Raw genomic sequence first — 23,686 nt, 5'->3', positions numbered from 1 at the left:
CAGCAACTGTTATCTGTTAAGAGTTAACAACCAGCGGCTCTAAAGAGGAAATCACTGGTTCTCACAGAATTCTCTAACCTCTCAGAAAACCATCATCTAACTAAGGTATAGCCACACTCTTAGCTAATATTCCAGACACAAGAATTTGATGGAGGAATGTATTCCTGAATGAAGATCAGCAGAGAGGGCACAGAGCATTCTGGAAGATGTATTCCTGGCTGTAATTTCAAGAGAATAGGTTTTGATTTATTTTATTATTATTTTGGTTTATATAAGTGGGAATTGTATTTATTGCAACAGTATACTATTAGAATTGTGTTTTAATTGGGAGTGGTTAATAGTTAAGGGGGAATTGTTTGGTTTGTTAGTAATTCTGTTAATTTGTTCACTGTTAGAGTCAGATAAATGCATTGTTATTGGTTGATTATAGCATGACTGTTAGGAGTTAATTTCATCTAATTTCTGCTTCGTAACAAATTGGGAAGTGACAGGCAGATTAAACCACTTTTCACACTTCTTTTAACAGATTGTGAGGCAAGGTGAGCTTCTCTGGGTGCTTAGGTTTTAGTTATTGGGGTGTGGGGACACACGGGACAGGTTGATCTCCCCGTTATGACACTACATCAATTATGCCAGGCTAAGAATGGAGTGCAGCTATTTGACTCATCTCCTTCTAATGGCATTTGATGGGACAATGGTTTACTTTAGACGTTGTTCAGAATTCCTGATATTGTTTGAAGGCCTTATTCCCACGGTTGTCTTCTAATGTATCAAAGTGGTACTTTACCAAACCTGTAGAAGGGACATTATACCATCCCAGGGATCACAGTCTCAGCGCTTGGGTTTGGGGGAAAATTAAGTAAAGTTGACTTACTTCAGGAGTATTTTGCTTTGGCAAGACTTCACTTAGTAGATGGGAGCATCCATTGACTGCATGGGCCAACTCCTGCTCAATAATTTTATGTCTCTCAGCCGCATGGTGGATCCTGTAAAATTACAAGAGTGGACTTACCTCATACTGTCACTAGAAATTGATGATATTATGCAATAATCAGCTGGGGAACATAACGGTCTGACTGAAAGTAGCTATGGAGCTTTTTAGGAAACATTTCTTTTGTCAGTAATTGACCTTCTTTCACTTTAATGCTCATTCTTGATTATTAAATGTGCTGTTGTTTGAACCTTTCTCCTTTGTTGCCTTCAGTTGCCATGTCTTGCCTGACATATTCTGCCTCTGACTTGGACAGATATGACTCATTGCACTACTCTCTGCGCTAAAAGCATTGTCTATAACTTTCGCTGTTGTCTGGCCCTATCAGACTTCTCTTAGGGGAGGTCTCACTGTGGGTTTTGGTCAATCCCCTGACGGCATTTGTCAACATAGGCAATCTTTTCCTGTACCCCTTGCCTACATATCCCATCCCTGGTATTAACCTGCAACATCGGCACTGTCTTTTCCCCCAGTCTTTCAGCGTAGACTGTGATTCTTCACAGCAAAGTCCACACTTGACCTGACTCTGATGATTTTCTGAATTTCCACCTTGTCCTCTTGGCCTGCCTTAGTTTCTCAATAAAACAAAAAGTAGTCAATGCCCCGAGCCAAGGATCTCACAGCTCAGGCAATTGGAAGTACACATTCCTAATCAGTAAATCCTGATACTGGTCAAGCACCAAACAAAACCTTATCTCACTCTAACATGTAAATGCCATTCTCCCAACCTGTCGCTTTCTTTATGTCACATCAGCGAAAGTCAAGACCTTGGCAGAGATGAATCTGATTGTGCACTGGTAATTATTGAATCTCATTAATGAAAGTGGTGGGTGATCAATGAATCTGGTGAATAAAAGTAGATGGTGTGATCAATGAATGTTGTTAATGATAGTGGTTGTTGATGAAATTCATGACTGATAATGTGTGGGTTATCCATAAATTTTGTAAATTATCATTGGTAATTAATGAGCGTCCTTAATGGTACTGGCTGAGTGATCAATCAATTTTCATAATGACAGTGGATAATTCATTTGAACCTTGCTAACAGAAGTGATGAGATGGTTAATGAATCCTGTCAATGTTAGGTTGTGATGGAAAGTGTTCAAATCATGGTGCCTACCTGTTGATCAGTGTCTCCGCTGACTGTGCAAATTGCTGCACCTCACCCATCTCGTCCTCTGTAAGGAACTCCATGGACTGCTGAGAGCTCAGGCGGGGCCGAGTCATCTGTCTCAAAGAGTCTCCTTTTCGCTTGTCTTCCCAAGACTTCAAAGTGCTTTCAAAGGCCTGAAGAGGAACATTATAATGTGAAGAAGCCTTAAGGGATTAGCTGAAACATTTCAAAGCTTCCTATACACATTTCTCTGAAAATAAAGAAACTGCCACCTGCATGATGAAGCTACCCTTCTCCTTTTTTAACATTTTCTTTTCTATTCTTCTTCTGTGAATACTTATTCAATTCCCCTTTGAATGATGTTCTTGTATTTACTTCAATAGCTCCTTTGCGAAAACATTCCTACATCTAGTAGCCCTGTGTGAAAATATTGCATCCAATTTCTTCCTTTATCCTTCCTGAGTACTTTCACCTGATGTTCAGGCACATGTGCAAGTCATTCTACACTCTCCATCATTCGATTAAATTATAGATGATTGGTATCGTAACCCCCCTTTTACACATCATTGTTCCATACAACTTGATTCAGTTCTCGAACAAGCATTTTAAACATCATTTTAATATACAATGTTACTGTGTATGAAGTCTTACTACCCACTGTTGTCCTATTTCACCTGCCTTGTCACTGGAGATGTCAACCTTTCAATATTTATCATTACTCCTAAGACAGTCTTGATGAAAAAGCATTCAGAGACCTTGAATAATGTATGCGTTTTCTCATTTGCTTTGAATTTTTTTTAAGAATAATATTGCAGGTGGGGATTAAATGTTATTTCTAGTCAGCATCAAGAATCATCCTCTCGGGTAGAAAAGCATCTACTGAGTTCCCAAAGGCCTGGCAGTGCAAGATACCATGAGGGTGAACACGTGACAGTTGCAAACATGAACAGGAATAGTCTTGTTGTCCTTTTGAGTCATTCATTAAGATTATGGCTAATCTCCTAATTTTCTGACTGCTCCCAAATTCTTGTCATTCCCTATGAGATATGTGGACAGGGTGAATTCATTGGGCAATTAAGGGCAGTTGGGATGGGCAGTTGAATGCCATGTAATGAAATAACCTAAAATACATTCAAGTAAAGTTGGTAAAACTAAGTGCAATGTTTAAAGGATATTATACCAGTAGCGCTGGATCTCTCCACCTCTTCACTCTTAGAGTCAGGGTGTATTTCCTTTCGTTGTTCATTTCTCTACACGGAGCTGTAGAGCACTTGAGTATAAACTAAGGTTTCATACAACACCTGTGTTTATAAGGGCCCCATAAATCAGTTGCCCAATTAGCACCATGATTCCGTTCAGGGTTTTTCACATCTCATTGTTATAACCTCAACTGAAATCCCACTAGGTGGACATCAGGAAAGATTGCAGTCACCACCAGCAATCTGCAGATTATCTGAATGCTGTACACATCAGTAAAGACAGTACTGAGTACTTACCCTGTCTCTTGTTAACATTTGGGCCCTGTTCTTATGTTGTATTTTGATAACCCCTGGAGGCTGGATCCAGGCTTCACCATCCACCTGAACTGGCACCCCTTCATCTCCGCTAATAGTAATCTTCACCATACGACACTGCAATAATACAAGGCATGAAATTCAAAACAAGACTTCATTTCCACAAGTGATAAATGAAAACATAATTCATTCAACACAGAAGGACGTCATTCAGTCCATTATACCTGTGCTAATTCATTAGTAAAGCTATTCAATTAGTTCCATGCCAGTTGTCCATTTCTTTAATTCAACAAATTATTCATTTTATAGGTACCCATCCAATTCTCTTTTCAAACCTGCCATTAAAGTCTGTTTCTACCACCCTCACAGACAGTGCAGTCTAATTTCAAGGAAACTTGGCGAGATGGATCAGAAAATGGCTTAAGTAATAGGACATAAAGAGTCGTGTTAGAAGGACGTTTGAGTGACTGGAGACTGCTGTCCAGTGGTGTTTGTTATACACATAAATGATGTAGATTAAAATGTGGGGGGGGGGTGGATTTTAAGCAAGTTTGCATGATTGGTAAGGGGGTTTATAATGAAGAAGATAGTTGTAGGTTGCAGGAAGATGTAGATGGGTTGGTCAGATGGGCAGAATAGTGGCAGATGGTATTTGATCCTGATAAGTGTGTGGTGATGCATTTTGGAAGAAGAATCAAGATAATGGAGTACTTAATGGATAGCAAGACACTGGATAGCTTAGAGGAACAGAAGGATCTTAGGGTTATTATTCAAAGATCTCTGAAGTCAGCAGAACACGTAAATAGGATGATTAAGAAGGCAAATGCGGCATTTGCTTTCATCAGTTGTAGCACAGAGTATAACAGCAAGAGGTAATGTTGAAGTTGTGCAGATATTGGTCAGACCACAGCTGGAGTACTGTGTACAGTTCTGGTCACTACAGAAAGGATATCATAGGACTAGAGGGGGTACAGAAGATCTTCACCAGGATATTGTCTGGGATCGAGAAATTGAGATATAAGGAGAGAATACCTAGGGTTGGATTGTTTTCCTTAGAGCAGAGAAGACAGAGGGGGGACATGATCGACGTATATAAGACTAAGAGGGGTATGGAGAGCAGCCATTCCCCTTGGTTGAGATTTTAGGGTAAGGGTCAGGAAATTTAGACAGGATTTGCGAAAAAAAATTTACTCAGTGGTGGTGAGAATCTAGAATGATATGGAGGTGCCGATGTTGGACTTGGATTGACAAAGTAAGAGGACCCTGACTTCAGCTGACAAAGGAACAGAGCTCAGAAAACTGGTAATTTTAAATAAATCTGTTGGACAATAACCTGATGTTGTGTGACTTCGGAATCTGGAATGCACTGCCTTGGAAGGCTGTAGAGACCGGAAACCTTACAACATTTAAAAAATATTTGGATGACCACTTGAAATATCATAACATCAAAGATATGGGGCACTTTTAAGTGGTGGTTACATTGTTGCAGACTCAATGGGCTGAAGGACCTTTTCTGCACTGTATGAATCTTTGGCTGTGTAAAAGTAACTCACATCGTCTCACACTTAGTTCTTTCCTAAATTTTGTTATTTCTGTTTCCTTCTGGTTGTGGGCCTTCGTAACGCTGAAAACTGTTTCTCCCTATATTTTCACTTCCTTCAGAGTTTCGAGGTAAATAGTGAAAGGAAGTACGTTTATACTCTTCTTTGATTTTACTTTGATTTAAAGCAGTTTAAATGGGTTGGGTAACACAAATGAGAACATCCAATCCTCTGTGACACATAAATTCTGTGTATAAAATTCACCTGAGGACATCCAGCAAGCAATTCAAAATTCTCCAAACTTTAACATACAAAATAATTGCTTGCATTTTCAGAGAATTAGAGAAAAGATGGTTAAGTGAATTGTGGGAACATAACGTCAAACATTTTTCATACACTTTCCTCTTACCTGAGGAAGATGTGAACCACCTAATAATTTAAACAATACAGTTTGAACAGCTCCAGATGCTTAAAGAAATGTAAACAAACTACAAATCATTGCGAGTAGATTGTAATGAAGGTGGACTGACACCCACTTTGCAAAAAAACACAATTTGAACGAAGCTTCGCAGCCTCTACAGTCATACCAATATTCCATAACTGATACAGAACATCCCATAATACTGTTCCTTCCCCCAGACTCCTCTGTGCTATCCCATAATAATCTCCATCCTCCCAGACTCCCCAGTGCTTTCCCACAATACCATCCTGTCTCCAGGGCCCATCTGGGCTATCCCATAGTACTGTCCCTTCTCCCAGACTCCTCTGACTCACCTGGGCTATCCGGTGGTACTGCAGATTAATGACCCTGGAAACGGCCATCTGCATGCTGCCAAATACTGCCACAACCTCCAACTTCTTGTCATCAAAGGACGGTGCTCCATAATTCTGAAACACAAGAAATAGGTTTCTGGAATGCTTAGCTTGGACTCCAAAATCAATGTCCAGGGCAGTAACAGCCCCTTCGTTACATGCTGCCATGAAACTGCACATGAACCATTCTGTGTTCGTGCATCATTCTCAGTTACCATCTCCCAGTTCAGTTCCTCAACAATGTATGACCCATACCAATGATGTTTCCAGTTCCCAACTTTCCTCTCGAAGAAATTTATGCTTCCTGAGATCCAGTTACAAAGGAGCTTCCTACTGTCCCTATATCTCACTGCCTAGTTCTTATTTGTTCAGTACTGAGTGTCAGTGCACTACTTAACTATGAGGGCAATATCAATTCAGCCAATCCTCAGATTTTGTAAAATTCCAGACAGGAATTTAGCAGTGCCTGCATGTATATGGAGAATAGGTACACAGCCTGATTATCTGTGTACTGCAGGGACCCTCGGCTTTAACTATAAACCTCCAATATCACCTGAAAATGAAATTGTTATAAAATCCTAATTTGTTATTTCTCTAAGACTCACTAATATACTGAAAAAAACTTACGTCCATAGTACGTATTTCCTAACAGCTGCAGGTCATCAGTGCATCTATACGTGATGCTGAAATATACTCTACAGGTAAATGTCAAGATTCTCCCTTTATCATAATTTCTTACCTGAAGACTCCCTTGTTAAATTGTTTTAATGCCCATAAACAAAATGCACTAATGTCCTTTTTGTTATGTGCTTCAATGTATATCTGTACCATACTAATGTCTGTGCATATTATTCACTGGTATCTGTGTGCAGGCTACTTGTGTCATATTTCTCAATGTACTATACAATGCAAAAGGATACTCACATCATTCTCCTTTGTTCCTCCCCAGAAGTTAATTCCACCAGCATAACTGGGGATGTTGAGCACTGCTAGCCCCTGGAGACTAGGGAGTGAGATAGACACTCCATCACACTGTAACACAAAACCAAAAAGTCATCTGTGGGAATGTTCATCCGCATATCAGGCTGGACAGCAACTGGAAAGATTCATATATCAAACGTTACAAACACTGTCAAAAAAAATGGAGATGGCAGAATCCTCCAAGATCTGAATACTCAACTCCAACAACTACTAGTTGATGTTGTAATATCTGTATTCTTTAATAAATCATTTATGTAATTTGATATGTAAAATCGAGCATTCAACATGCCGCATTACTGGACCATGCTTCTGTGCTGCAGATGAACTCTCTCACACAAGGGGCAATGGAAATTTGGACCTGTCTCTCAAAAAGGAATAGATGCTAGAGTTCCATTGCCATCCAGATGTATTACGGTTTGGCATGGCAACTGCTCTGTCCAGGACTACAGAAAGAAACTACTGTAAGAAACTACAGAGAATTCTGCACACAGCCCAGGCCATCATGGAAGCCAACCTTCCATCTAGTGGACTACAGTCCACACTTAGGCCTTCCCAATTTGTCCCCAACTGCGACAATGTCAACATTCAGAACATTGAGATCCTTCAAAACTTTTCTCCCTGCGACTCCTGAAACACACATTCACAGCAATGCGCCGGTGTCTTCTTCTATCTTCCGCTGGGGAACCCTGTAGCCCAATGGTATCAATGTGGACTTCACAAGCTTCAAAATCTCCCCTCCCCCTACCGCATCCCAAAACCAGCACAGCTTGTCCCCACCTCCCTAACCTGTCCTTCCTCCCACCTGTCCCTTCCTCCCACCTCAAGCCCCAACCCCATCTCCTAACTACTAACCTCATCCCGCCCCCTTGATCTGTCTGTCCTCCCTGGGCTGAATTATCTCCTCCCTAACTTCCCACCTACCCTTACCTTTACTGGCTCCATCCCTGCCTCTTTGACCTGTCTGTCTCCTCTCCACATATCTTCTCCTCTATCCACCTCCTCCCTCTCCCTATTTATTTCAGAAACCCCTTCCCCTTCCCCATTTCTGAAGAAGGGTATAGGCCCGAAACGTCAACCTTCCTGCTCCTCTGATGCTGCTTGGCCTGCTGTATTCATCCGCCTCCACACCTTGGTATCTCATCTTCCATCCATTAACTCCATCTACACTTTTCACTGCCTTGGGAAGGCAGCCAACATAATCAAAGATCCTTTCTACCTCAGTTATAATCTCTTCTAACATCTTGTTGGGTGGTATGTACAAAAGCTTAAACACACATACAAACAAATTCAAGAACAGCTTCTTCTTCACTGATATTATACTTTTGAATGGATCTCTTAAATTTCAAATTTAATATAGATATTGCTCTTTGTGTGCTTCTCTACAGCTTTAATATTGTATTTCGCACTCTGTTCTATTACCGTAATGCACTTCTCATGCCATGATATAGATGAGCAAGTGTTGGACTGGGGTGGACAAGGTCAGAAGTCACATGACACCAGATTATAGTACAACAGGTTTATTTGAAATCTCAAGCTTTTGGAGCGCTGCTCCTTCACTTCATCTGACAAAGGGGCAGAATTATGAAAGCTTGTGATTTTAAATAAACCTCTTGTACTATAACCTGGTGTTATGTGACTTTTGCTCTTTGTATGGTATGATCTGCCTGTATTATACACAAAGCAAAAGTTTTCACTGTACCTGCATACATGTGACAATAATAATCAAATCAAATCAAAATCAAAGATTTTCAAGACTGGGATTGATGGGCTGTTTGGTGATTAAAATTTCTGTCAAGGGACAGGAATTCAAGGTGAATTATGAAATTTGAAATAAAACAATTGAAATGAATGGGAGAACAGTTAAGAGGAGCTGTACAACCTCATCCAATTCCTGTATTCCTAGTTGTGAATAATATTGCTTTTTTTACTGTACTGAATGACAGAATAATGAGGTCACTGTGGGCCTTTGAAAGTAGGTTTTTGAAGGGGAACTATTTCAGGAACATTGGGAGATGAGTCACGAGTGAAAAGTTTTCGTGAGATAGTTCAAGAAGTTGGCAAAAATGTCCTGGTTTTATTCATTCACAGGATGAGGGCATCGCTAACTGTCTCAGCATTTATTGTCCATTCCTTAACTGCCCAAAGAGTCAACTAAATGGCTATGGGTCTGGAGTCACATGTAGGCCAGACCAGGTAAAGACAGCCATTTCCTTCCCTAAAGGGCATGAGTGAACCATATGGATTTTTCCTGATGATTGACAATGGTTTTGTGGTCATGTTTAGATTCCTAATTCCCAATTTTCCAGTGAAATAAAATTTCACCATGGTAAGATTCGAACCCAGGTCCCCAGGAACATTACTTGGGTCTCTGGATTTACAGATAATACCACTGACCCATCGCCTCCCCTGAGGATCTATCAATGAAACTGAGTGGAGGCCAAAAGCAAAGATACATATGTGAAGAGAAAGAGATTGGTGAAGACAAATGTAGGTCCCCTACAGACAGAATATGTATAATAGGGAACAAAAAAATAGCTGAGGAACTGTATACATACTTTGGTTCTGTCTTCACAAAGGAGGACACAAATCAGACACCAGAAATGTTGGAGAATGCAAGATTTAGTGAGAGGGAAGAAATGAGGGAAATCAGTATTCATAAAAAATAAAATGTGCTGGGACGTTTGACAGGATTGATGACAGATAAATCCCCATGGCCTGATAATCAACATCCCATTTAAGGAAGTGGCTCAAGAAATAGTGGATGCATTGATGGTCATCTTCCAGGATTCTGTAGACTCTGGAACAGTCGTTGCAGATTGGAGGATACTTAATGTCACTCCAATATTCAAAAAGGGAGGCAGAAGAAAAACAGAGAATTATAGATCAGTAGTGGTGAAAATTCTTGAATCCATTATCTAGGATAGCGGAGCATTTCGAAAGCAGTGGCAGGATCAGATAAAGTCAGCATGGATTTATGAAGAGGAAATCAGGCTTCATAAATTTGTTGGCATTCTATGAAGATGTAAACAGTGGAGTTGACAAGGGGCAGACAGTCAAAGTGATATACTTGGACTTTCAGAAAGCATTTGACAAAGTCCTGCATTAGAGACTATTGTGCAAGATTAAAGCACATGGGATTGGGGGAAGTGTATTGATATGGATAGAAAACTGGTTGACAGAAAGGAAACAAAAAGTAGGAATTAATGGGTCCTTTTCAAATTGGCGGCTAGTTACCAGTGGGGCAACACAGGGATCGGTGCTGGCCGCCCAGCTATTTACAATATATATTAATGATTTGGATGAGGGAAAAAAATAACATCTCAAAGTTTGCAGATGATCCCAAGTTGGATGGGAGGGTGAACATTGATGAGGATGCAGAGATCCTTCAGCATGATCTGGACAGGTTGAGTAAATAGGCAAATCAATGACAGATGCAGTATAATTTGGATAAATGTGAGGTTATTCACTTTGGAAGCAAAAACAAGAAGGCAGATTGAATGGCTGTAAATTGGAAGAGCGGCGTGTGCAATGCGAGTTGGGTGTCCTTCTGCACCAGTCACTGGAGGTAAGCATGTAGGTTCAACAAGCGGTAAAGAAGGCAAATGGTATGTTGGCCTTCATTGCGAGAGGTTGCGAGTACAGGAGCGGGGATACATTGTTACAGTTATACAGGACCTTGGTGAGGCCACCTAGAATATTGTGCGCAGTTTTGGTCTAGTGTTTTTCTTCGGAAGGATACTTTTGCTCTCAAGGGAATGCAGTAAAGGTTCTGGTGGATGGATTGTCTGATGCATGAGGAGAGATTGACTAGGTTGGGATTGTTTTCACTGGAGTTCAGATGAATGAGGGGGGATCGGATAGAGACTTATAAAATTATAACAGGACTAAACAGGGTAGATGCAGGGAGGATGTTCCCGATGAGGCGTGTGTCCAGAACCAGGGGTCACAGCATGACGATTCTGGTGGATGGAGACGATGAGACATTTCTTCACCCAAACAGCAAAAGCCTGTGGAATTCATTCACCACAGGAAGTATTTGATAACAAAACTGAATGTAATCAAGAGGCAACAAGATAAAGCTTTTGGGGCAAATTGGATCAAAGGTAATGGAGAGAAAGCAGGGTTAGGCTACTGAACTGGATGATCAGGCATGATCGTGATGAATGGCAGAGCAGACTTAAAGGGTTGAATGGCTCTTTTTGCTCCAATCTTCGATGTTTCTATATCGGCTCCAGAGGCAAGGTGAAGCCAAGTATTGAGGGGATTTTAATTTTGGCCCTGTGCAGCCCCTGATCTTCCATTTCATATTCATTCTAGTGTTTTCTTCACAGGTTCATCTTGCTAGGTCTTCATAATTTGCTCCATTCTGTTCCTCATCCCATTCTTCCTGGACCCTGAAATTTCACATTGATCCCATCTCATTCCTTTTGGCCTCATCCCAAATCTCATCTTTTCAAATCAACCCTTCCATATTTATCCCAGGTCATCTCCACTCATCCCAGGTTTTTCCTCTTTTACCTATATCTTTATTTTAGCTTTTCTCATGCCCACACTACTTCCCTCATTCCAGGTTCAGTAGGATACCTCTGGTCAGCTCCCTTCTTTGTAAATTCAGCACTCAGCAGGCTCAATCTTTCTATATAACTCCTGCCTACACAGTTGCTGTCCACTGACTGCCACATCAAACACTCCGAGGACAGAGACAGCATGGGGTTAGATACAGAGTAAAGTTACTTCTACATTACCCATCAGCAGTCCCAGGACAGGTACAGCATGGAGTTAGATGTAATATAAAATTTTCTCTATACTCCTCATAAAACACTCCCTGAACAGGTACAGAGATAATGGGAACTGCAGATGCTGGAGATTCCAAGATAATAAAATGTGAGGCTGGATGAACACAGCAGGCCAAGCAGCATCTCAGGAGCACAAAAGCTGACGTTTCGGGCCTAGACCCTTCATCAGAGAGGGGGATGGGGGGAGGGAACTGGAATAAATAGGGAGAGAGGGGGAGGCGGACCGAAGATGGAGAGTAAAGAAGATAGGTGGAGAGGGTGTAGGTGGGGAGGTAGGGAGGGGATAGGTCAGTCCAGGGAAGACGGACAGGTCAAGGAGGTGGGATGAGGTTAGTAGGTAGCTGGGGGTGCGGCTTGGGGTGGGAGGAAGGGATGGGTGAGAGGAAGAACCGGTTAGGGAGGCAGAGACAGGTTGGACTGGTTTTGGGATGCAGTGGGTGGGGGGGAAGAGCTCGGCTGGTTGTGTGGTGCAGTGGGGGGAGGGGATGAACTGGGCTGGTTTAGGGATGCAGTGGGGGAAGGGGAGATTTTGAAACTGGTGAAGTCCACATTGATACCATATGGCTGCAGGGTTCCCAGGCGGAATATGAGTTGCTGTTCCTGCAACCTTCGGGTGGCATCATTGTGGCAGTGCAGGAGGCCCATGATGGACATGTCATCAAGAGAATGGGAGGGGGCGTGGAAATGGTTTGCGACTGGGAGGTGCAGTTGTTTGTTGCGAATTACAATCCGACCCCACCACCCAAGACATTTTTCCATCCCCACCCCTGTCTGCTTTCCGGAGAGACCACTCTCTCCGTGACTCCCTTGTTCGCTCCATACTGCCCTCCAACCCCACCACACCCGGCACCTTCCCCTGCAACCGCAGGAAATGCTACACTTGTCCCCACACCTCCTCCCTCACCCCCATCCCAGGCCCCAAGATGACATTCCACATTAAGCAGAGGTTCACCTGCACATCTGCCAATGTGGTATACTGCATCCACTGTACCCGGTGCGGCTTTCTCTACATTGGGGAAACCAAGCGGAGGCTTGGGGACCGCTTTGCAGAACACCTCCGCTCAGTTCGCAACAAACAACTGCACCTCCCAGTCGCAAACCATTTCCACTCCCCCTCCCATTCTCTTGATGACATGTCCATCATGGGCCTCCTGCACTGCCACAATGATGCCACCCGAAGGTTGCAGGAACAGCAACTCATATTCCGCCTGGGAACCCTGCAGCCATATGGTATCAATGTGGACTTCACCAGTTTCAAAATCTCCCCTTCCCCCACTGCATCCCTAAACCAGCCCAGTTCATCCCCTCCCCCCACTGCACCACACAACCAGCCCAGCTCTTCCCCCCCACCCACTGCATCCCAAAACCAGTCCAACCTGTCTCTGCCTCCCTAACCGGTTCTTCCTCTCACCCATCCCTTCCTCCCACCCCAAGCCGCACCCCCAGCTACCTACTAACCTCATCCCACCTCCTTGACCTGTCCGTCTTCCCTGGACTGACCTATCCCCTCCCTACCTCCCCACCTACACCCTCTCCACCTATCTTCTTTACTCTCCATCTTCGGTCCGCCTCCCCCTCTCTCCCTATTTATTCCAGTTCCCTCCCCCCATCCCCCTCTCTGATGAAGGGTCTAGGCCCGAAACGTCAGCTTTTGTGCTCCTGAGATGCTGCTTGGCCTGCTGTGTTCATCCAGCCTCACATTTTATTACCCTGAACAGGTACAGCAGGTTTAAAGTTTTGGCAAAGATCTGTAGCTCGGGTTGGGGATGAGATTATTGACTTGCTCGCTGAGCTGGCTTGTTTTTGTTCAGACGTTTCATCACCATGCGAGGTGACACCTACCAGCTCAGCGAACAAGTCAACAACCTCAGGTACAGCGAGTGTTAGACGCAGAGTAAAGCTCTGAAAAGACTGCCAAAATTACGATTGTTTTGATTTTGTACTTGGGTGAGCTATCAATTGTAGAAATATCCCATTTCTATCTGAGCAATTGAATGTTAGCCAGATCCTGGTTTTTGATAGGGCCAATCCAGCCTGCAAATTTATGAACATTGGTCAGTCCAGTGTTACCAGCCTGCCTCTGTTTATATCACATCAAGTACTGTCAACTGGGTATTGTACCTCCAGGTGGACTCTCTGCTCTAAATTCTTGTATGTTCTCTGAAGAAGTTCCTTGGTGCCAAGGACTCCATACCACATCATATTCTTAGTCCGGCTCCTGAACAAAGCAAAACACAATTACACATTAAAATTGCCACTCTGTCCCTCATGTTGTAAGCTGAATTAATTTGTACAACACTATCACTCAAAAATGAATCACACTGTGTTACACCCTGTACATCAGGCACTGAGTCTAGGACAGATCTAGCTCAGTCTGTGTTATACCCTGCACATTGGGCACTGAGTCTGGGACAGATCTGGCTCAGTCTGTGTTACACCCTGTACTCCAGGCACTGAGTCTGGGACAGATCTGGCTCAGTCTGTATTACACCCTGTACATCAGGCACTGAGTCTGGGACAGACCTGGCTGAGTCTGTTATACCCTGTACTCCAGGCACTGAGTCTGGGAAAGACCTGGCTCAGTCTGTGTTACACCCCGTATACTGGGCACTGAGTCTGGCACAGTGAGTCGATGAATGTCATTCCACATACATAAGGCCCAGACCTCCAAGACAGGAAACTGACATCCCGTACCTGCATTTTTTAGGGTGTTCTTCCCTCTTGTTGTTGAACTCCAGTGATATTTTTGCATCCAATCCAATTCCAAAATAGTTGTTCATCACACACCTCTCAGAGAAAGACCTGGAACAATAGGCCAAGTGTCACTAGAGTTCTAAAGTTGTAGAATGTTGGAGCATAAGAAGGGGCCATTCAGCCTGTCATGACTGAGTCTTTGTTTTTCTTAGAAGAGCTCTCTGAATTTGACCCATATCCTAGGCTTTCTACCCTATAACATGGTTTTGATAGTCCTTGACACTACTCTCAGTTGCTCTCAACTAAGCCCTCTCCTCTGCCAAATTTAGTAACTTGCACATCCACGAGTTTAATAGTGGTCAGCATTTTGCAAAAAAATAGACTTTCTAACTTTTTATTCATTTTAATCAATCATTTATCATTAATCATTTTCAACTGTACAGAGCCAGGAGAAGTGTTTGAAGGAGAATAGTGTAGAAGGAGCTTTACTCTGTATCTTACCCTATTCTGTATACATCCTGCAAATGTTTGATGGGTATAGTGTAGAGGGACCTTTACTCTATAACAAATCCAGTGTTGGTTCTGTCCTGGGGGTGTTTGATGGGGTCAATGCAGAGGGAGCATTTTTTTTCCTGTATTTAATCTTGTGTCGTCCCCATCCTTGAAATGTTTGATAGGAGAATGTAGACCCTGTGCTGACCATGTCCTCAGAATGCTTGATGGGGACAATGCAGAGACAGCTTTACTTTCAGTTTAAAACATAAGAGGGAGCTTTACATAATCTAATTCCATGCCAGCACTCTACTGTAAGTGTTTGATGGAAACATTGTGGAGACATTTTTACCCTAAATTGAATCTGGGCTGTGCATGTCCTAGGGGTATTTTCTGGGGAAAGTGTAGAGAGGGCTCCTGGAATATGTGGCGCGCGCGCGCGCGCACACGCACACACACACACACAAACACACACACATACACACACACACACACACACACACACACAAAAGTTCAGCAGATCAGGGTCTGAGAGAGGGTCAGCAGACCTGAAATATTAACTCTTTTTTCCTTCACAGATGCTGCCAGATCTGCTGAGTTTTTCCGGCAACTTTGTTTTTGTTCCTGATTTGCAGCATCTGCAATTCTTTCGGTTTTTATTTAGCATAAACTTACCTTCACTTTAAAACAGTAGAGAGAGCAGTATTTTGTATCTAACCCTGTGCTATACCTGTACTTGGAGTTTTTGATGTGGACAGTGTCAAGCAATCTTCACTCTGTATCTCACTCAGACTCTACCAGACGCCCTCCCCACTCCTGCAAGTTTAGTCTTTCTGTTGTTGATGATAAATATACAAAGGAATTTCCATTTCCAGACGTGCTGTAATGGAGATACATTCACTAACCTTTGTGGATGCTATTTTGTGATACGCATCCCAATTCTTTCACAGTAAGAAAAGAACCAAATAGGAAACAATGAGATGGTCCCATTTGGATTCTGGGTTCTGAGCTTCAATCATTCAGGGATGCATTTACTAAAACCCAGGACAGATGAAAAATGTTCACTTACATCGTGCTGGGATCTTCAGGGAAACTCGGAGGGCTGGTGCCATCAGATTGGTCAAGGAATATGGTGGATGTCATGGACGTCACTGTTCCTCTTCTTCCCCCTATTAGTGCAACAATACGCAGGGGTCAGGTTATAAATCTGCTCTGTCCCAGTGAACATCGTTCTGCACTGTCCCAGTGAAAGCCTCTCTGCTCCATCCCTGTGAGTGTCCCTCTGCACTATCCTAATGAGTGTCTCTCTGCACTGTTCCAGTGAGAGTCTCACTCTGCTCTGTCCTGGTGAGTGTCCCTCCGCATTGTCGCAGTGAATGTCACTGTGCACCGTCTCAGTGGATGTCTCTCTGCATTGTCCCAGCAAGTCTCATTCTGCTTTGCCCCAGTGAGTTTCAATCTGTTCTTCCCCGGTTCCCCGGCGTGTTTCTCTGTACTGTCCCAATGAGCATCACTGTGCTCAGTCCCAATGAACGTTGCTCTCCACTGTCCCAGTGAGTCTCACTCTGCTCTGTCCCAATTAGCATCACTGTGCTGTAATGTTCTATGTCCCAGTGAATGTTGCTCTCCACTGTCCCAATGAGTCTCACTCTGCGCTGTCCCAGTGAATATCTCCGTACTGTCCCAGTCATTGTCTTTCTCCCAGTGATTGTCTCTCTGCTTTGTTTCACCGAGTGTCTCTCCGCACTGTCCCAATCAGCATCACTGTGCTGTGTCCCAGTGAGTGTTTCTCTGCACTGTCCCAACTAGTGTCACTGTGCTCTGTCCAATTGCGTGTCTCTCCGCACTGTCACAATCAGCATCACTGTGCTCTGTCCCAGGGAATGTCTCTTTGCACTGTCAAATTGAGTGCGACTCTTCCCTGTCCCAGTGAGTGTGTCTCTGCACTGTCCTAATTAGCATCACTGTCCTCTGTTCCCAGTATCTCTCCACACTGCCTTAATAAGCATCACTGTCCTGTCTCAGGGACAGTCTCTCTGCACTGTCCCAGTGAGTGTCACTGTACGCTGTCCCAGTGAGTGTCACTGTGTGCGGTCCCAGTCAATGTACACAGTCCCAGTGTGTGTCTTTCTCTACCCAGTGAATGTTACTCTGCACTGTCCTAGTGAGGGTGTCTCTGCTCTGTCCCAGTCAGTCTCTCTACTCTGTCCCAGTGAGTGTCTCTGCTCTATCCTAGTGAGTGACTCTGTAGGCTTCCAGTGAGCATCTCTCTGCACTTCCCAATCAGAGTCTCTCTGCACTGTGTGTGTGTCACTCTGCACTGTCCCAGTGAGTGTCTCTGTGCTCTGTCCCAGTGAGCATCTCTCTGTATCTCATCTGTAACTACTCTGTGAAAGTTGTCATCCAAATATTCCAAGTTAATCAGTTCTTCCTGCTACCCTGCTCTCTGTCATTTGGGAGATATCACTCCAGCTCTGACACAAATGCCTGAATGCTGATATTTTCTTCTCTGCATGTCAATTTTAAAGAATTTTCTTTATTTTGTGCAATTACAAAAGCCTCCTCTTTTCTGCAACGGTGTATATATATAAATTTTAGCTAATGTCTTAGCGCCTATATTTGACGATTTTCTATTTTCTTCCTTATAGATTTATCCAGATTTCTCAGGCATGCAGAAACATGGACAAAATGTTATAAGTATTTTCCCTGTTTGAGTTAATACAGCCTTCACCTTAAAATTATATCTGACTATTTCTACCCTTCTTCTAATTTCAACATCGCATTTGTCATTATCAGTCACCATTTATTCCAAGGAGACAAACATATTGACTTGTTCCAGTACCACACCATCCACTTCAATCTCATTTCTTCTCATGCTTTTTCATCTATCGCAAATTTTGTCATTTTAGTGTTCATACTAAATCCATGTTGTAAACTTCTAGACAGTACTCAATCCACAACATTCTGTCAGGTTTTTCCTGATTCCATAAGGAGCACTGCGTCAACAGATTGCTGCATGTTTGTTATGTTTCTGCTTCTAATTTTTATCATCATCTGACTCGCTGAATATTTGTTCTGTATCATTGTACTCCTCTCTTTCACCTGGAACAGGTTTGATTATCCCTCTAGACTAACACATGTTGCTTAGTCCAAATACACGCTCTGGAAAAATCTTATCTCCTTCTGCTGTCAATGTCACAATTCATCAACACATCCACTAATTCTTGGGGATAAATACAATCAAACACTTGTTCACAGAATATGAGATTTTTTCTTCTGGATATCTACATAGAACATACAACATAAAACATTACAGCACAGTACAGGCCCTTCGGCCTTCGATGTTATGCCGACCTGTCATACCAACCTGAAGCCCATCTAACCTACACTATTCCATGTACATCCATATGCTTGTCCAATGACAACTTAAATGTACTTAAAGTTGGCGAATCTACTACTGTTGCAGGCAAAGTGTTCCATTCCCTTACTACTCTCTGAGTAAAGCAACTACCTCTGAATCTGTCCTATATCTTTCACCCCTCAATTTAAAGCTATGCCCCCTCGTGCTCACCATCACCATCCTAGGAAAAAGGCACTCCCTATCCACCCTATCTAATCCTCTGATTATTTTATTTTATCTATCAAAGATTGTTCTTGGGTTAAGTATTCCCTCTTTTGCTCCTGTTCCAGATCTAATTCCAGAGTTTACTTCAACACTTTGCGCTTTAACTGTGTTATTATTTCTTTAAATTATGATTTGCAATGTCACCTCATTAAGACGGCTCATTAAGTTTTTGGTTTTGAAATGCTTTCATCACACTGCTTCTGGTTTATTAAGTAGCTTCGTGAATAATGAATGCCTCTAGTCACTTGGAAAGTCCCATTTGGTTTATATTAAATTGCAAGGTTCTGTCAGTCTGCAATCAATCCCAGTGGTACAACAAACATCACAAATATCTCCATTACAATGTATTCACTGAGAGCTGGCCATTGTCAGCAAAGGATTGTACAGTATTGAGGTATGAGATGGTTGGCGTGAACAGGTCAATAAAAAGAAAACAAATTTACTGTCTTTTTTCAATCCACTCATGGGACATTTGTACCGTTGCCAGTGCCAACATTTATTGCTCATCCGCATCTGCTCTCCAGAATGCTACGAACAAGCTCTTAGTTCGTGAACACCACGGAAAGCCATCTTGCTGTTCTAGATACATTTAGTCTATGTAAAAGGCATTCTACAGCATCACTGTGTGGTTCAGTAGGAAGGCTATTGCCACACGTACAGAGTCCAGCATTCAATCCAAGTACGAGAGGGCATTTGAAGTGATTTGCAAAAGAAGCCAATGTGAGGTGAGGAAAAGCTTTTTCGTAAAGTCAGTGGTTCAGCCTAGAACTGTGGTAGAGGCAGGTTCAACTGACACGTTCAAGAGGGCATTTGATGTATATTTGGATAGAAACAATGTGATGGGTTACAGGGGAACGGCAAGAGATAGTGACTCAATCATGATGCTCTGTTAAACAGCCAAGTGTAGACACGATAGGCCATATCGCCCCTGTGATTCTGTGAATGCTGTGAGCTCCTGATCTCAAACCGATGGTATGTGGAAGGACTGTGCAGAATTCTGCTCAGCTGAGGGCAATGCCACTCTCAGGGCCAAGGGAAAGTCAGGCATCCAGGCTCCAGGAGATCACACAGCCAGGTTAGTTCAAGCAGCAGAGCAGAGTGAGTGCAATTCACTGGCAGGTCGAGAACCTAGGCAAATACACAGAGGAGGAGGCAGTTCCCTTTTTGGTATCAAAAGCTGCAGGACATACAAAGCAAAGGCTGGTGTAAACAGTACCCTTTTCCAAAATAGGGCAGGAAATCAAAGAGCAGCAACCCACTGTCAAACAGATCCATCGGCTCTCACCCCCACGTGACCATTTGTTGTCTGCGCAGATCTGACTCACCTGTCCCAGCAGCTTTTGGTTTCACCTCCTCTGAGCTCTCTCCCTCAACTGAAGTGGCTAGAAGGTTAACGTTTGCAGAAGTGCTGCGTATCACTTGACTCTGTCGGTTTTGTTCATCCAGCACTGTGACAGAACATAAGAGTTTGAGAGTCAGATTCTGATATTGCATCTCACTCATTCTTGCGTAATCCAGCATACCGGCACACTTCCACAGTCTCACCCACTCTGTACGTGACCCAATGCACAGGCACGCATTGCAGTCTCACCCATTCTGTATATGACCCAATGTACAGGCATACTTCACAGTCACACCTATTCTGTACATGACCCAGTGTACAGGTGTACATCACATTCTGACCCATTCTGTTTGTGACCCCGTGTACATGCATACATCACAGTCTGACCCATTCTGTATGTGACCCAATGTAATAGGACACATCACAGTCACACTGATTCTGTACGTGATCGAGTGTATAGCCACACATCACAGTCTGGCGTCTTTCATGCAATATAAAGAAAGCTGCAATCTGTTGACCCAACATGTCATGCCTTGATTAACAAAGCATGGAGAGTGAGATGATCTTGTGACTGTACCTTTCTCTGTTTGTTCAATGATCTGCCGCAGTGCTTTCTTCAAACTGTTGGCTCGCAACATAAGTTGCTCCTTTGACTTGAAGATTTTGGGTAGAGCGTTTGTGTCTGGAGTTTTTTCTGGGTGCGCTCCGTTTTCTGTACATTGCTTCTTTTCCTGTCCCACAGTGGTGGGTGGAGAGATGCCAGCGGGAACAATAACAGCTTGTGCCTCATCAGTCAGAGTCTTCACCAACGAGTCCAGCTTCTGGGTTAATGTGGCACACTGAGTGAGAGAAACACAGTCACAGCAACCCCACCTGGAGACATTCCGCTGACATTGTGAGCTTCTACTGACTGAATTCTTGTCACCCTTTCAATGGAAGAATATTGTTAACCTTGAGAGGGTACAGAAAAGATTTACAAGGATGTTGCTAGGACTTGACGGCTTGAGCTATAGGGAGAGTCTGAATAGACTGGGGCTGTTTTACCTGGAGCATTATAGGCTGAGGGGTGAGTTTGCAGAGGTTAATAAAATCATGTGGGGCATGGATAGTGTGAGGGCCAAGACCTTTTTCTTAGGGTGGGGAGTTCAAAACTAGAGGGCATAGGTTTGCATTGAATTGAAATTAAGTGAATTAGTTTTATTGTCACATGTACTCACTTGAATGCAGTGAAAAGTTTATAAGTTGTCACTTACAGCACCATCTTAGGTACAAGAGTACCTAGGTACAAAATCTTAAGTCGATGTTTAAGGTCAATGAAGATTACGATGAACTCCATTTAAGTTCTTTCTTTCTATTCTTTCTTTTTATTCTTTTGTACCTAAAAATGGAGCCAGACCATAGCAACAGAACACTTTTTACTGCATCTCCCTAGATGTTTGTGACAATAAATCATTCATTCAAATCAATCATTCACTCATTCATTCAAGGTGAGAGGGGAAAGAGTTAGAATGGGCTTGAGAGGTATCATGCAGAGGGTAATGCATGTAAGGATTGAGCTGCCAGAGGAAGGGGTGGAGGCCAGTACAATTACAACATTTAAAAGGCATCTGAATGGGTATATGTACAGGAATGGTTTAAAGGGATGTGGGTCAAATACTGACAAATGGGACTAGGTCAGATTGAGATGCCTGGTTGATGCAGATGAGTTGGATGAAAGAGTCTACTTGTGTGCTTTACAACTCTATGACTCATTGAATCTCTGGAAGTCAGGCTCCTTTTAAACAATGACTTCTACTGGAGTAAGGTTTGTAATTGCAGATTAATGGAAGTTTAGTTGTAATTTGGTTATGAAAATTAATTTAGTATTCTCCTGGCTTGTATCTCGGAACAGAGATGCGATGTCCCTAGCTCTGGGCCAGAAGATCTAGTTCAACTCCCAGCTTCCCCAGAGAGTGTGTCGTAACATTTCCAGACAAGTTAATTGAAGTGTATAATGTAGAAAGAGTAGCTGCAGCGTTTGACTCTATATCGAGCTGGATAGTTCAGTTCTCACCAAGCTCAGGGTATTCTGAGCAGCATTTGTTTCCACCACCTAAATACCCACCTTGTTGGCCATGGTGTCTGCTTCCCCCTTGTTATCCTCAGCCTTCTTGTAGGCTTTACCAACCTCGGCGATGAAGTCACTTACTGTCCCACAGAGAAACCTGCAGAATCAGCAGAAGAGGATAGTGATAAGAGGAAGCGGAGTGCCGAGGGGATTAATACAGGGGAGGGGCGTGAAGTGGGGTTGATGCAGTGTTGGTCTCCCAGAATGAAGCTGCTCTGTCAGAGGGGTATCTTCAGGACTAGCTCGGGCCTGACCTGTACCCACTTCTGCACCAAGATCTCCGGTTCCAGCAGAGTGAGTAACCAGGGTTAGCTTCATCTCCACTCTGTCACAGTGAGCTCCTGGATCTTGCAGTAATGCCCTAACTTTGATGTTAATGTGTATTCAGTGACTGGAACTTCCTGTTGGTACAGAGCTGTCTCTCTGGAGATGCTCTTCAGTCACAATCCAAATGAAGGGAGTAGGATTTCATGAAGTCCTGTTTTCCAGAGTCTGTCCTTATTTTATCCATCCTATGTCACCACAGTCCTTATATTTTTACAGAACACTTTGGAAAGGCTGGTAGAACAGATGGTCTCAGTGCCCAGGATAGGCTCTAAATCAATGGCATATACTATCCTCCAACAATGCAGACAGGACCTAACCACCCTCACCTCTTTCAAACTAACTCCAACACATAGTTTTACTTTCAAAGACAATTCACACACTGCCGCTGGTCACTGTACTTGCATTAATGCACTGTCTGTAGCCCAAGGCTCCTTGCATTGATAGAGCAGGCAGATTCTGTGATCCCTGCCTCTCCTTCAAAGGTTCTGTCCACAATAATTTGGTGCAAAACACGCCAAACTTGGGCCCCCATTTCAACTGAGCATGGCTGAATGATCGAGAAAATCTTAATGTAATTTTGCTCCTGTACAATGCTGCTAATTTGTAGCTTCCCTCTGAAACCGAGAATCCAGTCGAAGGCAATTAGAGGTGGGTATCGAATAGCTGTTGGCCACATTCTACGGATGAAATCTCAGCCCATTGCTGGAGTTTCTGTCCTGGCACCCCTCATAGTCTTGGGTGACCCATATTGTGCATTACAGCACAGGAGTGAGCTGAGCGATATTCAGGAAATTCCATCGTCAAGCTCTGGCAAGGCCATGACTCCCTCGGGCCAGAACAGCATGTTGGAGCTGTTTTTGTCTGAGCCCTCTGTAAACAGACCCTCTTTAAGCAGTTTCAAAACCAGCAAACCTACAGGTTGTTGAAGCTTAAACAGGGAGAAGCAAATTTACCTGGCAGAGGAAATAACGTCAGAGTGTTGATCAGAATCAAGGACTTTTGTTAAATGATAAACAACGGAATCGGCGTATTGAGAGATCGGATCCTGTGAAAAGAGAATGGCAACAGTACGGATTATCAGACTTACCCTCATGATTACTCATGATTTACACACTAATACAGCAACTGTAGGAAGTTTACAACAGGGAGTGCAGGAGACACTGACTCTACAACAGAGACTGTGTGAGGCATTGGCAGTACAAAATGGACTGTACAGACAGACTGTACATCAGGCACTGTAGGAGCTACGGACTGTATAATAGGGATTGTAGAGATGCTGACTGTACAACATAGACAATAAGAATAATTCCTGTCTCCTTTCCTCCTGTATGCCGAATGGGAATGTAGTG

At 43.2% G+C, this 23,686-nt stretch overlaps 1 protein-coding gene across 3 annotated transcripts in view; it reads right to left on the bottom strand.

The window, feature by feature from the left end:
• si:dkey-172j4.3 (diacylglycerol kinase eta) overlaps nt 1-23,686 on the bottom strand; it is a 206,413-nt gene that overhangs the window by 18,056 nt on the left and 164,671 nt on the right. For all 3 annotated transcript variants that reach the window (XM_048544259.2, XM_048544258.2, XM_048544260.2), the window contains exons 13-24: nt 23,291-23,382; nt 22,008-22,107; nt 20,481-20,742; nt 19,887-20,009; nt 16,006-16,105; nt 14,445-14,552; nt 13,872-13,968; nt 6,898-7,005; nt 5,935-6,048; nt 3,602-3,736; nt 2,112-2,278; nt 875-986 (exon numbers count right to left, since the gene is read on the bottom strand). In XM_048544259.2, coding sequence (XP_048400216.1) covers nt 875-986; nt 2,112-2,278; nt 3,602-3,736; nt 5,935-6,048; nt 6,898-7,005; nt 13,872-13,968; nt 14,445-14,552; nt 16,006-16,105; nt 19,887-20,009; nt 20,481-20,742; nt 22,008-22,107; nt 23,291-23,382 — 1,518 coding nt within the window. The remainder of the gene's footprint in view (nt 1-874; nt 987-2,111; nt 2,279-3,601; nt 3,737-5,934; nt 6,049-6,897; nt 7,006-13,871; nt 13,969-14,444; nt 14,553-16,005; nt 16,106-19,886; nt 20,010-20,480; nt 20,743-22,007; nt 22,108-23,290; nt 23,383-23,686) is intronic.

The sequence above is a fragment of the Stegostoma tigrinum genome, chromosome 15, assembly GCF_030684315.1.
Source record: "Stegostoma tigrinum isolate sSteTig4 chromosome 15, sSteTig4.hap1, whole genome shotgun sequence".
NCBI classification, from domain to species: Eukaryota; Metazoa; Chordata; class Chondrichthyes; order Orectolobiformes; family Stegostomatidae; genus Stegostoma; species Stegostoma tigrinum.
Note: the sequence above shows the minus strand (reverse complement) of the source record. Positions and strands in the feature narration are given on the sequence as shown.